The 15,243-nt window shown below is 38.8% G+C and overlaps 1 protein-coding gene across 4 annotated transcripts in view; it reads left to right on the top strand.

The window, feature by feature from the left end:
* LOC113111557 (protein phosphatase 1B-like) overlaps positions 1 to 14,031 on the top strand; it is a 29,707-nt gene extending 15,676 nt beyond the window's left edge. For 3 of the 4 annotated variants that reach the window (XM_026276382.1, XM_026276380.1, XM_026276381.1), the window contains 5 exons: positions 4,928 to 5,773; positions 6,828 to 6,945; positions 7,451 to 7,562; positions 8,194 to 8,251; positions 8,918 to 11,747. In XM_026276382.1, the coding sequence (XP_026132167.1) occupies positions 4,943 to 5,773; positions 6,828 to 6,945; positions 7,451 to 7,562; positions 8,194 to 8,251; positions 8,918 to 9,205 (1,407 nt within the window). In that variant the 5' untranslated portion in view covers positions 4,928 to 4,942 and the 3' untranslated portion in view covers positions 9,206 to 11,747. Of the gene's footprint in view, positions 1 to 4,927; positions 5,774 to 6,827; positions 6,946 to 7,450; positions 7,563 to 8,193; positions 8,252 to 8,917; positions 11,748 to 11,958 lie in introns of those variants that run through there. The other variant, XM_026276383.1, reaches the window with a different exon arrangement.
* The last annotated feature ends 1,212 nt before the right edge of the window (positions 14,032 to 15,243 follow it).

Raw genomic sequence — 15,243 nt, 5'->3', positions numbered from 1 at the left:
GTTTATGAAGAACAAAGTCCATGCTTTTCAGCCATTTTCTTTGCCATGTCCTTCATCTTTGTGTATATGTATGTGTGTTCTGTTTAGTTTTTTTTTTTTGCAAATATGATTTTCTTAAGCAATATTCTCATCAGTTTTCTCTCAGCTCTGACATAAATCTGCACGTTTTTATATATATATATATATATATATATATATATATATATATAATTTTATCCAAGGGCATTTTCCCACTTATCTCATTTCACATTTTTACATTGGATCTATACATTATAATATTATACATAATACATTTCTTTTATTTTTTATAGTAAATCCCCTTTGTTTACCAAAAAGTTGTTAATTAAAAGATAAATTAAATTAAACATTAAACTCATAAAACATTAATGTGCATCTCAGAAAATGCTTTATTTAAATCCCCGACCGAATGACACTTAAATGCACTTAATTCATCTGTCAACTTTATTGTCATTGTTCACAGTACAAGTACAGACAGAGAAACAATGGGTAATATTTAAATGTTTATTTTTGATGAATGCATTGCATTCTATGCATTTAAAAAATATATATTTTTTTTTCTAAAAAAGGAAATTAGTTGTTAATTTTAAGAGACCCAGGAGTCTTATTTTCTCTTGCAAAATTAATATTGCACTTTAATTGAGCAAAAACACATTTTATCCGATTAATCGATGGAATTTTTGATAGAATACTCGATTACTAAAATATTCGATAGCTACAGCCCTACTCTATACATAACTTTTTACAGTGGATTACATTTCAATTGAAAATAAATTCTTTCTTTAGGATGTACCAGATATACATGTTTACTCTTGCCTCTTTGTGGTGAGGGGATAAAGCTTAACTCTGCTGTGCAGTTTTAGTCCTCTCTTCTTGAGGTCCACATCAAGCCACCTTTCCAAACCCCCCTCATTTCCTGCTGTTGTGCCTGTTTATTAACGTTTGATCTGATACATTCGTGCATTTACTGCACCTGGTCTTGTGCATTTGTTTTGAAGCTCAAGCATTAACAAAGCTTCCTCTCGAGCGTATCTGCCATGCTAATGGCAGGGTTTGATCAAAGCGGGTGCTGCATGATGGATCAGCCCACTTACTCCTGACAGGGATCATCCCAGCCTCAAGGCCTCTGAAAGAAGAGGATCTGACAAGGACATCTGAACGTGAATGTTGGGAAGGATCCCTGCAAGAATGACAGCCATAAGGATGCAGCATTTTGCCCCTGCCAACATTCAGAAGCAAGTAACCCAATCTGAGCTTGAAGGGATATATAAATAGAGCTGTGCTCAGAGGGTGAGGACTGGCCAAGCTGACAGCCTGGCCAGCCGAGCCATGACACTGCACAACAACCTGTGCCCTCATCCTGCCGCACACACTAACACACACTCCAACTCCCGACCGCCTTTTTTGGTCACATGCCTTCCATGCTTGTCGTGTGTGGAGTAGTGAGCAAAAAGCTGGCTGTGAGCACCACCCTTAACTAACTCTAGTTTAGTCCCTGAAGGGGCCACATGCTCTGGTTTGGACGTGTCCATGATCCTCTGAATGCTGGAACTTTCACTGGATCTCGGCCCTGCTGTCTGCTGCCAGCTCTCTTTCTCGCAATGCATAAACAGACCTGTAAAGAGGGACGTCTTAAAAGAATGGGATAAACTGTAATTTGACCTATCCCATGATCCTGCTTGTAACATTGATTTACCGTTGGTTAGTAGCCTACTGGCTTTTTTTGGGCTTTGCTAGGTCAAGGTCCCTGGCAGTGATCGCATAGCTTACGAAGCGGCTCCCATTCCATTTGTCTAATGGCTTATTTGGACTTGTAATACATTTCAGTGGCTATTCCTGGAGTCATGTAATGGTCTTACGGTTGAGGTTTGCCCAAAGCAGCTTAAAGTTGCTGCACACTTTCTAATCCTGCATTCAGATGGGGAATCAGACTCATGAAAAATACATTTTGCCTTCTGTCTTGGAAGTGATCAATAATACATTTTTTCCCTTGTAAGTTCTGCTAAGCTCCTTTTTAAAGAGAATTCTGCATGCATTCGGTGGTTCTGAGGTACACTCTTGTGTTTGTTGTCTGTGTGTGTGCTTGTCCTGAGGATGAGGTAAAGATAGCCAAAACCAGTTTGTGTTTTTCTTTTCAAGCGTGGTTCATGGAAGAAATGATACTCGAGATGAAAGTTGATGCAGGAGCTTGAGTTACAGCTCGGACACACCCCATCGGTCTGCGTAGCCTATTTGTCCAGAAGCCTTTTTTTTTGACATCCTTACACTTTCTTTTAGGTATTGATTGAGACAGAGTGATAGGAAATTTTTTATTTCTTAGCCACCCCTTCACTGAAATCCTAATCATGTTTGCAACTCATGACCAAAGGTTGACCAATATTATTACAGCATGTTACAAATCATGCTGTTCTTTTAACCTTTCTGTTCGTCTATGAAACAACGTTGCGTTTGATCCTTCGCTGGCTGTGCTGATTTAAATCTTATGGTTCAATTGTGTTTGTCGCAAGTTCAGTGACTCAGGTAGTGACCATTCTCTCTGGCCAATCAGTGATCAGTGGAGTTTACACGTTTTGGTAAAGGTACGGTTCCGATCCATACCATGCCTTACCATGCAGTGGAAAAGCGCTATTAAAAGGGGATAGTTCACCCAAAAATGACAATTATTTTATTTTACATTACTCCCCTTCATGTCGTTCCAAACCTGTAAGACTTTAGTTCATCTTCGTAACACAACGTTTGGATGATTTCAATGATCTCCTTGCTACATTTCTGAGCCTTGATCGTGTAAGGATCCTTGCTGTCTATGGGAGGGTCAGAGAGCTCTCAGCATGCATTATAAATATCTTAATTTGTGTCCCAAATATTAAGTTCTTACAGGTTTAGAATGACATGAGGATGAATAATTGACAGAATTTAAATTTTTAAATGAACAATAACTTTAAGACTGGAGTAATGGCTTTTGAAAATTCAGCTTTGATTTCTAAGTAATAAATTAAGTAAAATGTTTAAAAATATATTTTTTCTTTTAATTCATTTTTGTGGTGAACATAAGAGACTTTAAAAAAGAATGGGAGTTTTGTGTATATTGGTAACAAAGTAGTAATAAGTCATATTTTTATTAACCACATGATGTAATTTGTCATATCACTTAGCTTTGTGTATACACCGTTGTCTGTGGTAAACACTTTTATCATTAAGTTTAGACCGTACTGATGAAGTAGAAACAAAGGCATGAGCGTTTGTTAGAAATATCTGTAAAATTGTTTACCAGTTGATTTCAAAGTTGTCCCCAGCAGGTTCAAAGCATCCTTTACTATTCTGACTTTGGGGATACACCTGCTGCACATCCACAAATTATGCATTTTATGGCAAATACTACTACTATAGTGCCTTGCATTGTGGATTATGATGTTATAGGTCAAGTTAACCACTGAAGTAAATCAGTATGTTCCACTTCTACAAAGAATTTCTCATTTAGCGTCATTCTGAATGTTTTCCAGTGTACCCTGTTTTTTAATCGCTTCCTTCCTCTGTAATTTATGAGTCATGTAGTTAGGGCTGAACAGTTAGACCAAGAGAACCATTCGGCCCAATAGTGGAAAAGCGGCTTATGGAATCGCCCATGAGTGAACGTCATGATTCAGTTAATCTGGAAGAGAAGACAAAAATGCAGAAGATCCCACTAGTACCACTAGTGCAAGGTGTCCATTCTCTGAGCATAAAAGCCTTGAGGCATGCCACTTCCGTATTGCACTGTTTTGCAGTTTCTTAAAAGTTTATTAATACTAAATGTTGCACATGTCCATATTGCACCAGAATGTGACCTGCACCCCCTTGGGTCTGCAGCAGCACACCAGCCATGCATGAAGTCAACTGGATAAATGCTTCTCAACATAATAATAATGCAAACAGACAGACAGACACACAGATTTCTGCCTTTATTAGAAAGAAGAATATGTTCTGCTCCCTCCCTCCGAAGCTTCAAATATTCGGTATTGATTACCATCAAAGCTTCAAAGCTCAAAAAATGGTATTCAGACCAGCCCTGGATGTAGTTTTCTAATGCTCTTATGTTCACTGTATCTTGATGAACTTATTTGCTGAGGATTGTCTGAAATCTGGAGTTGCTATTTGATGAGCTTTTGACAGTTTGTCTGTTATTATATTCGTATCTGCTGTTACAGTAGCCTTTAGATCACGTCATGATTTGTCAGTAACTTGGCAGATATGTGTGGCTTCCACAGCCTTCATTCTCATCTCATACTATTGTGTACACACTGGTTTTATGAACAAAAGAGGATTGATGACTTTGTGTAATGCTAAAGATCATTGTTGTTAGTGTTACGGCTTTGCTGGTGGCTGAAGTGTTTATTTGGATAATTTCCTAGAATGCCATCCAGTGTTTGTTGATTTTAAATGGTCAGTTGCACATTTAGTTATTACAACATGCTTTTATTAAAGGGTTAGTTCACTTAAAAGTAAAATTTTTATTTACCTTTGTGTTATTCCTGACCAGATAGCCAAAACTTAAAAGATAAAAGATCCATAAAGTGTTATAAAGATGTCATAAGAGATATGAGCTTGGATTAGACCGCTCTATTCTTATGGTTTCAATTTATGCCACCCCTATGACTTTTTTGGGGGGATTTTTTATGTTTTGGACACCCAGACTTCCAATGGAACCTTTCAGGGTTCATTTTAATGTGTGTTTTGAAGATTAAACAAAGCCTTATGGCTTGAGGGTGAGTAAATGATGACAGAACCTTTTTTTGTGGACAGAACCAGAATTTTGTGGTGAACCATAACTTCTCAAACAGCACTTTGTTATTGTTGTAATATGTAAATTTTTAAGTTTCTCATATTGCTTTTTCTCTCATAAACCAACTTTGCATCTCTCTTTCTCTTGCAGACGGTGTCCTGAGCCATGGGGGCCTTCTTGGACAAACCGAAGACAGAGAAACATAATGCTCACGGAGCGGGCAATGGTCTACGCTTTGGCCTGAGCAGCATGCAGGGCTGGAGAGTAGAGATGGAGGATGCACACACGGCCGTTGTTGGTCTACCACACGGCCTAGATGACTGGTCCTTCTTCGCAGTATACGACGGTCACGCTGGTTCCCGTGTAGCCAACTATTGCTCCAAACACCTGCTGGAGCACATCATAACCAGCAGTGAGGACTTCCGTTCAGGGCCCGACTCCGTGGAGGGTGTTAAAAGCGGCATTCGTTCTGGCTTCCTAAAGATCGACGAGTACATGCGCAACTTCTCGGACCTACGTAATGGCATGGACCGTAGTGGCTCCACGGCAGTTGGTGTGCTGGTGTCTCCTGAACACCTCTATTTCATCAACTGCGGAGACTCCCGTGCCGTACTCAGCCGTGTCGGACAGGTACGATTCTCCACGCAAGACCACAAGCCGTGCAACCCACGTGAAAAAGAGCGCATTCAGAACGCAGGAGGTTCTGTGATGATCCAAAGGGTGAATGGTTCACTTGCTGTGTCACGTGCCCTGGGGGACTATGACTACAAGTGTGTGGATGGGAAGGGCCCAACTGAGCAGTTGGTATCTCCGGAACCGGAGGTGTTTGAAATCCCGCGTGTTTCAGAAGAGGATGAGTTTGTGGTGCTCGCCTGCGATGGCATCTGGGATGTGATGAGCAACGAGGAGCTGTGTGATTTTGTGCGCTCTCGATTAGAGGTGTTGGATGACTTGGAGAAAGTCTGCAACTCTGTGGTGGACACCTGTTTACATAAGGTAAGGAGATCACAGCCGAAATCTCAAAAGCATACTTCATCCAAAATAATTACATAAAGTTGTCACTTACCCTCATTAACATTTAGTTGCCTTCAACATTTAGGAGCCGAATTACTTTAAAATCGCTTAATTGTATTTGTGCCATAAAATATGACTGTTCTTGAAGAATATTTCTGGAACAACAAAATACATTCTAATTCAACCTACGGTGTTGGGATGGCTAAAAAAATCTTGATTTTAGTCTATTCTCGTTCTAGCCTGTTTTCATTTAACGAATGGAACATTGAAGCGCACCTCCCATCTAATAAATCGCAATAAGATTTGTGCTTTTTTACTTTTGACATTAAACAGTGTCAAATTTCAAATTCTGCCCATTTTATTATAGTATTCGAACAATAAATGCAGTTTAATTTGGAGTGACAGACCCCTGTGGTGCCTCCGTTTAAGAGAAGAGTGAACTCTAGCGAGGAAAATTTTGCTAAATATGTGCACTACATAAGTTGAATCATTGAGTCTTTACGTAATCGTTACAGTCCTTCTAAAAAACAATCCCCACTCCCCTTTTCTACGCTGCATTTAAATGTTTCATTGATGGTATCATGGCATTCAACATTACAAACCCTCCAATACTCTCCAAAAAAAGCACAAGCCTTTTCCTTGTGAGACACCAGCTCTCCAGATGCTCAGACAGAGCCTGGGACCTTGTGAGTGATGTCACAGCTCTTGTATCTGGCATGGATTTGTTCAAGCTGATGTCAGGGCTTTCCGTTATTAGTCTGTAACCTTCTTCATGCTTTTTCATATATACATTGGAAACTAAACTTAACCCCCCTTCCACTTGCAAGAGTTCGTTCTCTATGAAGGTCTGCTTAGTGTCTAACTATGAATAGATGTCCCAAATTTCCATCTCAGGTAAATATCGGCGAATTCGGAGATGGTCTAGATTTATAGTGGTTTACAATAGAAGCGTTTGGTGCCACAAACACAGGTTAGATTTTTGTCTAGTGGACTGCCTTTTTTAAACCTACCATCTCTCTCTCTCTTTATTAACCAGGGAAGCCGTGACAACATGAGTGTTGTTCTAGTATGTTTCCCCAATGCACCGAAGGTATCAGAGGAGGCTGTTAAGAGAGAGGCCGAGTTGGACAAGTTCCTGGAGGCTCATGTGGAAGGTAAGAAGCAGTACTTGTTCATTTGTCAGCCAGTTTTCTGCGTTGTACATCCAGTGTGGTAGAAATGGCCATTTTATAATGCAAAAAGTCCTAATGCCAGACCTCAAGTGTAAATCATGCGGTTTAAAATTGATCTGTGTGAGCACTGTTTGGATTGCAGTTCTCTTCTTCTCCCTCTGGTTCTTCTCTTTCAACATTCTGGCATGTTCTAAACTATCCGGAGGCTCGTAGGATCTTTCCTGGATGGGGACTATATTCATTCTGAAAACGATTCTAGTGTTTTTCCAGTTGACATGTAGTTGGGACAGCTGTGATGAAACCTGTTTGGCGTTCTTTCTCTGCCCGGATATTATTTTTCTCACACTGTCTTGATAAGTGCGATGGTTGATCCTGTGCCTACACCATTCTAAGGTTTCACAGCAGCAATTACAGTGGAGGAAACACTCCAGGCTTCCATTAGCAGTTTGTTGCCCTACATGTGTAATATAATTGTCTCTCTCTGCAGAAATTATGGAGAAGTCAGGGGAGGAGGGCATCCCAGATCTAAGCCATATCATGCACAACCTTCGTCCTGAGAGCATCCCCAACCTGCCACCGGGTGGTGGTCTCGCTAGCAAGTAGGGGTCCAAACTTAAGTTACATTTGTCCTTGTTGTTAGGGCTGGTAAACCGCAGACACGCATATGTTAGTATTGATCATATATTGATTAATAGTAGTTATTTCTGCCTATTCTTTTTATTCTATGTTTTGCACTTCAGTCGTTAATGTAATATTTTTCTTATTGAACACTGTTACGCATGTTGTATTTTACACACATTGTAATGTTGTGATGCCTAAATTTGTAGCAGTCTATTTTATTTCTCATTCATTTAGAGACAGTTGTATAAAGTTTTAATTTCAACCATCTCAAATATGGTTAGTAACATAAAAATTATTACTAGTTAATTGGTATAATCCAGAATTGTATTTTATTTATGTGGAAATTGTATCTCTTTTTTAATGTTGTTATAATTCAATAAAACATAATACTAGATTATATAAATATTGTGAAGAAGGCCCTTATATATTTGAATTTAGAGCTAATAATATTGCAGTGGTTAATGTTTTTTACCACCCCCCTATATAATGTTCAAAAAAGTGGTTTTTCAATTTAGAACATCTGGTTTTGCTATGGATCATATACACTTCTCACTATTATCTTCAGTATTGTTTTTGAGTTCTGTCTAATGTCTCTCTTCTGTCATCCAGACGTAGTGTAATTGAGGCCGCTTACAACAGGCTAAACCCACACAGAGAAGAAGATGGGGTGAGTTTTTCCTTGCTGTTTTTATCTTATAAGAACAGAACAAAAGGTCACTTCAGTCTTGCTTGGACTTAAGTCCGTCTATTTACTTATCGTCTTACAGTACTTTTAATGTATAACACCTGCAATTATTTTGACTTAATATAGGTCTAGGTGACGCATTCATGCATACATTTACTGCCTCAATCATTTGAGAGTGATACATTTAGCAAGTGATTAGCAAACGTCCTACTTAGGGAAGCATAACTGGTACTCCGAGATAGATTTATATATAGGGCAGATTAAACACCCAAACACCATTTATCTTTAAAAGCAGTGCCTCTGCATTTAAGATTTAAATGCAAGGCTTTTTGTGCAGGCCTTGGCTTTGTTCGTCCGTCTGTGCTTGTGCCACTCTGACCGTTTGTATTTGTATGTCCGCATCTTGGTAATGCTTACTTCAGTGAGTTTATTGCTCTAAGACTTGAGAAGAGATGTGTGTTGACAAGCACCTGCATCTTTTGTACCCTTGCGCGCACACACAGACGAACACACATTCACCACATTTTATCGCTCCTCAAGCGTGCTGCTTTCTAAATGAAAAGGCAGTGTAAGGTCAAGGGCAGGTGGCCCGCTTTTAGCGGGATCTCTTAACCTGCTCTGTCCACTGACACTGGCGTCTTGCACCAGGACAGCCAGGGAGGAGCAGTCGGCGGTGAGGAGGAAGAAGAGGGCAGCTCCGCTGCCGCCCACCTGCTGGAGGCACTACGACAGTTCCGGCTCAGTCACCGAGGCGAATACCGCCAAGTGCTGGAGCAAGCGCTGTCCACTTACGCCACGACACGGACTGACCCCAAGGAGGAACCTCCCTCGCCCCCTCCGTCCCCGGCCACTGAACCCCTCAGCTCTGAGGAGGGACAGGACGAAGCAGCTACGTCACAGTCTTTGGACGAGCTCTCCGGCGCCCCCACTGCATGACCCTGTTTAGTACCCACCAAACCCAGCCCTGCTATCAAACCCTTTTCCCCAGACCAGATCTCTTGCCTAGATTGCTAGTTTGCTTTTGGCAGTCTTCCTCTTTAGAGCACTTCCAGTGCAGGTTTTTGGTTGTCTTTATGGATTTGTAATAGCACTTTGGGTGGATGTTTGTGTTTGTGAGCCCTGTAAACAGTAGAAGTCGCATACAAAGGAAGTTTTGCGCAGAATTCTTATCACTAAAAACCTGCTCTGCAACTGCAAGTGAGTTTAACCTTGGCATATCCCAGCTCAGTCTGCAGTAAGCACTTTCCCATATCTCTGCACTTAGCCTAGTGTTTTTAAAATGAGACATGGAGGTGTAATCTAATGAAGAGTTGAAGAGAGAGTCCACCTAGACATAAAAATTGTCATGTACTCGCCCTAAGTTCATTCCAGTCATAATGGCTTTATTCTATAGCACACAAAGATATTTTGGAAGGTTTATGCATCTTTTTTATGTGTTTTTGTCTGTTTTGTTTGTGTTTTTAGAGTTTGTTTAGTTTAGTTTTATGTTGTTGTTTTTGTCTTTTTGTTGTGTTTTTAGTTTTTGTTTGGTTTAGTTTTGTTTTTTTTCTTGTGTTTTTGTCTTATATTTTTATTTATTATTTACCTTTTTTTTCTTTTTTTTTGTACAAAGTCGTTGTGCAAAGACTTTAATTACATAGGTGAAAAACATTGTTCAAAATATCTTTTTTTGTGTTCTGCAAAAGTAAGTTATACAGGTTTGGAATGACATGAAGGTAAATAATGAATTTTTGGAGACCTGTCCCTTTAAGTAGATTTGAACACTGTTACCCCTGAATGATTTTTTCATCACCATTTCACACCCAAAGAGTTTACCCATGTATTTAGTGAAACATTTGAAATAGCAATGGTTTATGTGGACAATCTGGGCTGTGCCAAGAATACACACAACTGTGCCATGCGATGCATGTGTACTCCTTATCCTGGGTTGTTTAGTGGCTGATCATAGTTATACTGTAGTAAACATCAGGTACAGCTTAGCTTCTATTATGCTCTTTATGTAGTGTGTTTGTGTGTATGTGAATCAGCTGTTTGAAATGTGAGATGATTAACTGATCAAAAGCAATTATTTCACCATTTAAAAGGGAACTCTAATGTTGTGTATGTGTGTATTTTCCTCTCTCTCCATATCTTTCATATCGGTTTATAATTTGAGCTGACCTCTCGAATATGATTGTCCTGTGTCTGCTCTTTGAGTGTTCACAGTTAACTACTATCCAGGTGTGTCCTTGAGGAAGAAGCACAAAATGGAAATGCACTGGCTTTATAAGCGTGGACCATATGAGATTACAGAAGCTTACACAATCATTTGTTCTTGCAAAATTCTCCTTTCGGCGGTTTTGCTGATGCAATCATCAATACAGAATGCTTTACCTTTAGATGGACTTAATGCAATATTCTACACATTAAGCAACGCTGCTCAATGATCATTCATGAATGTCTGTACACTGCAGTATTTGCACAGGGCTTCTTATCTCATTCTTATGACCCGAGTTTTTGGAAAGCAAGCTGAATTCTGTCAATGTGAATTGTCATATCGCAAAATATCTGATGTTCCAAACTGCTTTAGTTTTGTTTTCTTTGGATGGTTTTATCAAGCCATTTAAACCTGATTACTCTTTTTTTTTTTTTTTTTTTTTTTTTTTTGATTCGGAAGTTAATGCATAACACAAAACTGTATAATCCTCTTAAGAGTTAGCGTAAGTGCATGCATAATGCTGCCATTGTTATATTAATCTAATGTTAATAATATACAGGCTCAGCAGAATCAAAGCTTAAGTGTCCATAGAGCAGCATTTGCTGCCTTGGGTTTTGATTTTATTTTTTTTATTTTTTTCCTGGGCAAAGGTTTGTATTCATTTTGTTTCATGCTGAAGTTCAAAATAAATCAAATTCAACTATTGATATCTGTCTTTGCTCCCATTCATTATTAAATTTGAGATGACACACACCACACAGAATACTGATAGTCTCAAGAGTGCTTTTTATAGCTTATGTTCTTAGTCATGAGCCTTGTTAGTGGAAGCTTGAGGTAAGTGAGCTTCAAATGTGCTTTAATCGTTTAAAAGCAGGGAAAAAGTGAGTTTTCCTATCGGATGGAAATGCAATTTAAATCCGTAAAAAGAATGTTGCCCAGGCCTTGTAGGGTTTATTTTTTTGTTCACACCCTTTTTTTTGTAGTATCTTTTCATGATTACATATATTATTATGTTGGGTTTATCCTATTTTGGTTGTATGCTGTTTTTAATGTTATTGGCCCACTGTCTACATTTGAGTCACCTGTTGGTTTGGTTTCAAAGTTTGGGGTCTGTATTTGATGAATTTGGAAAAACATTGTTGAGAATGAGAATGCCCTTTATGTTCACCATTTATTTGATCTAAAATACAGTAGTATTCTTAAATATTACATCCTTAATAAATGTATTATATTTTTCAAAATTAATAATAATAATAATAATCTTACTGACCCTAAACTTAATTCTTTTAAACTAAGTCAGTGCTCTATTTTCTGTTACATGGAATTAGAATATTCGGAAATCTTCCTTTCTCTCCTTTTCTTGTCTTTCCCACCCTCAAACGTTTCATTGTTTCTGTTTTCGTCCCCAGTTGTCTCTAGTGAGTGTTTTACCCTTTTTAATTTTTCTCTGTTTGCTCATTTTTTTCCCTTTCTTGTTTTCTCCCTGTCACAGAGCGGAGGTGACCTGGACGACCCCTGGTAGCCCGAGCAGCCAACGGCTTCTGAACCACATGAGAATGTCCTCAGTTCACACAAGAAAACCCTTGCTCACACACTTTTTGGTTTCAATTCGGAGAGCGTCATAGGAAATGTTAAACGACGAGTCTGGGAATATATACGCTTGTTTTTTTTTTAAGATAAAACTACAGAATTGTTTTTTGTTTTTGTTTTTTAAAGAACTGCATTGTATGGTAGAGAGATTTATTTTTACTCCACAACCCCATCCCTCCTGAGATCTGTGTCCATTACACAGAAGTTGTTGGATGCTAATTTGGAGACATGAACTCTGAACTCAGCTGGAGGAGGGCGGGGCCAGTGAGCTCTGAGGGGGACGGGGACCCTCGTTCAGACACTGCTCTTTTTGAACCCCTTCACACCACGCATGTGCAGCTTTTGGAGGCATGATCTTCTTGTTCACAGTTTCTGCCGCCCTCTTCTTTAACCCTGCGACTCTTAACAGGCTCTATCCCACCATCTGGACGGCAGCCACAGAAATCTAATGTATCTGTTGTGGATTTTTCTTTTTCTCTTTTGGGGCAGAGGCAACTTTCCTTTAGTGGCATTCATTTTGGTGCTTGCTGTTAAACATGAAAATTAAAAAAGAAAAAAATCCCAGGACAGTCTTAAGACGTAATCTTGACAGCAGGAGATTATTGCGAACCCGCTATGAATTTGGAGACTTCCTCACAGTCGCCTCAGAGACAGTACATAAAAACTGAACTCCTTCTCTCTTTCGCAGCACTCTTCATTCCCTGCTCTCCCCATCAGCTTGCCTTCTGGTTTGTGGTTTTCTCTTGCAAAAGTCAAATTTCAAATAGTTTCCCCCTCTATCATTTTGACTCAGCATTTTTAACTTTACAGATTATATGGCTAAATTGGTATTGTTTGATTGCACTCACATTTGATTACAAAAACTAAACAAAATAATAATAATAATAAAATCTATATGAAAGAGAAGCTATGAAAAAGTAGAGTAATTCTAAAGTGAAATTGCAGAAATATGTATGTGTATATAGCTATATATATTTTCTTCTGTTTTAACAGTGGAGTTAAAAAGTGGGAGGGGACGCTCTCTCCTCTGACTGGCTGATAGGTACTTGAATATTCATTATGAGTGGTTCTGATTTTTTTTTTTTTTTTTTTTTGGGTAATCCTTAATGTAGGATTGTTTTTGAACCGTGCCTGTAAAAGGTGAACCATGCTGTAGGGGTGTACTTACAGGACAGTTGGCTATGAATGAATGTATGTACCCCAGTTTTCCACACTGATACACAATACATACACCCTCACACACCCATTTGTACATGTTCATGCGTAAACCTTTCATAAATGCTTTTATTGTTTGATTAGCTTCATCGTATACATTCACGTTCTTACTCCATGTACTTCACATGTGAGTTTTTTCCTGCGCTGTGCGATCATCGGACACAGACATGCTCTGGAGGCCTTTTCTTCCTCCTTTTTTAGTTTTTGCTCGTTTATTCATCGACTTCACCTGCTCTGGTGTGTAGCTTTAAAATGAGTGTTTAATTGAATTTTATGAGATGATTATGTATGTGTATATATATTTTTGCAGTTTTCCCCTCTTCTGATACATATAACTTGTAGCCATATGCTGGAAAGTTTCATTTTAGGACGAATAGATTGAGTCAGTTTCCATTCGAGATGGTAAAGAGATATATTTTGTGCGGTGAGTGCTCAAGGACATTCATTTGCGTTGTGTATATCAACAATTTTTGATGCATAGAATAATTGAGACAAAGTATTTTATTTATTCCAAGCGTGTTGGCTTAAGAAGAGAGGGTTTGGCCAGAGGGGGAAACTACTGTCCCGTGTGTTTTGGAGAGTGTGATCGGATTCTCTTGCTCTCATGTCCTTCCTCTCTTTCTCTCGGATTCTCTCTAACCACCCGATGAGCCCATGTAATGAACGTCCCCAGTATGATGTTGTGATGATGTTTCAGTAGCAAACAGTGAATAAAATGTTCTCCTCAATAAAGGATTGCTAAAGTTTGATGTTAACACAATGACTTGCTTGTGTTTGAAATGTAATCTCACAAAGTTCCAGGAGGGGAATGAAGGGTTCACATCTTAAATCATTCTGAACTTACTGATTGTTTTGAGGAGACTTCTGTCCACCTTATGTTTTATCAAATAGGCTATTTTCTGTGAAAGTGTGAAACTTCCAATTCATTTGCAGCTGTAGAATACAACAGTGCACTTCCGGTTTCAGGAGCACTTTCCCCATTCATTTTTGTTGTGGTATATTTCTCATGATTCTCTGATTGGATGCAATTTCTTAGCAAAATCATGGGTAATGTAGTCTTTTCACCAGAATTTCCACTGCCAAACACCAAGCTAAAATAATGGCTTTACCAAAGCATATACCTTCAGGTAACCTCTAGTGTCTGTTCACTTTGTCAGAGACCTTAAGAGTATTTTTCCCAAGTGGATTTTTTTTCTCTCTCTCTCTCTCTCTCTCTGTTTTTAAGAGTTAAAAACCATGAAATCAATCGGGCTGACCAGCTGAGATGAATTATGGTACACGCTTTTGATTTAAAAAAATTGGACAAACACACGGGTGTATATACATACATACTCAAACGCTTAAGTAGTTCAAGAATAGGATCATAGTTTTTTTTTTTTTTTTTCTGGAATTCTGCTGTTGAACAGTAATTTAAAAAGGTTGAAATAATGCATGCTGGTGGCTTTAACTAAAGCAGATGCAACTGATCAACCTTGACTCACAGTAGGCCTGTCTTCAAAGGTTTATACGTTAATAAATATAAATAAATTCCTCCATAGGAAAAATGTATGGTATTTTTACTTCTAGAACCCACCTGCTGATGGGAAACCTTAGGATAACTCTAAAGTTGCTTTCTAAAAACTCTTTGCACCACTAACCAGTGAGTTTATGATTACGATAAAACCTCATATTTTGCTTTTCAGTATCAAGCAGGCTGTTTTTGTACTGCTAAAATAACTGGAAGCTGATGAGACTGGAAATTCTAAGTTAAAAATAGGGTGGATTGAACAACTAAGGTGTTCAATGGTGTTTTAGAGGTGTGAGTGGTTATGTCGGTGGAGTAGCACAAGAGGGCGGAATAACGTTAAACAAGTCAAACTTTCATGTGAGTGCTGCTGAATAAGAGAGCCTGCTGTGATCCACTGATGACTTTTTTTTTTTTTTTTTTTTTTTTTTAAAAAGCAGTATTTTGTTTTCTTGGAAGTCTTGAGTT

This window comes from Carassius auratus, chromosome 12 (genome assembly GCF_003368295.1).
Source record: "Carassius auratus strain Wakin chromosome 12, ASM336829v1, whole genome shotgun sequence".
Classification (NCBI taxonomy): Eukaryota; Metazoa; Chordata; class Actinopteri; order Cypriniformes; family Cyprinidae; genus Carassius; species Carassius auratus.
The sequence above is the reverse complement of the archived record's forward strand: the minus strand, read 5'-3'. Positions and strand labels throughout refer to the sequence as shown.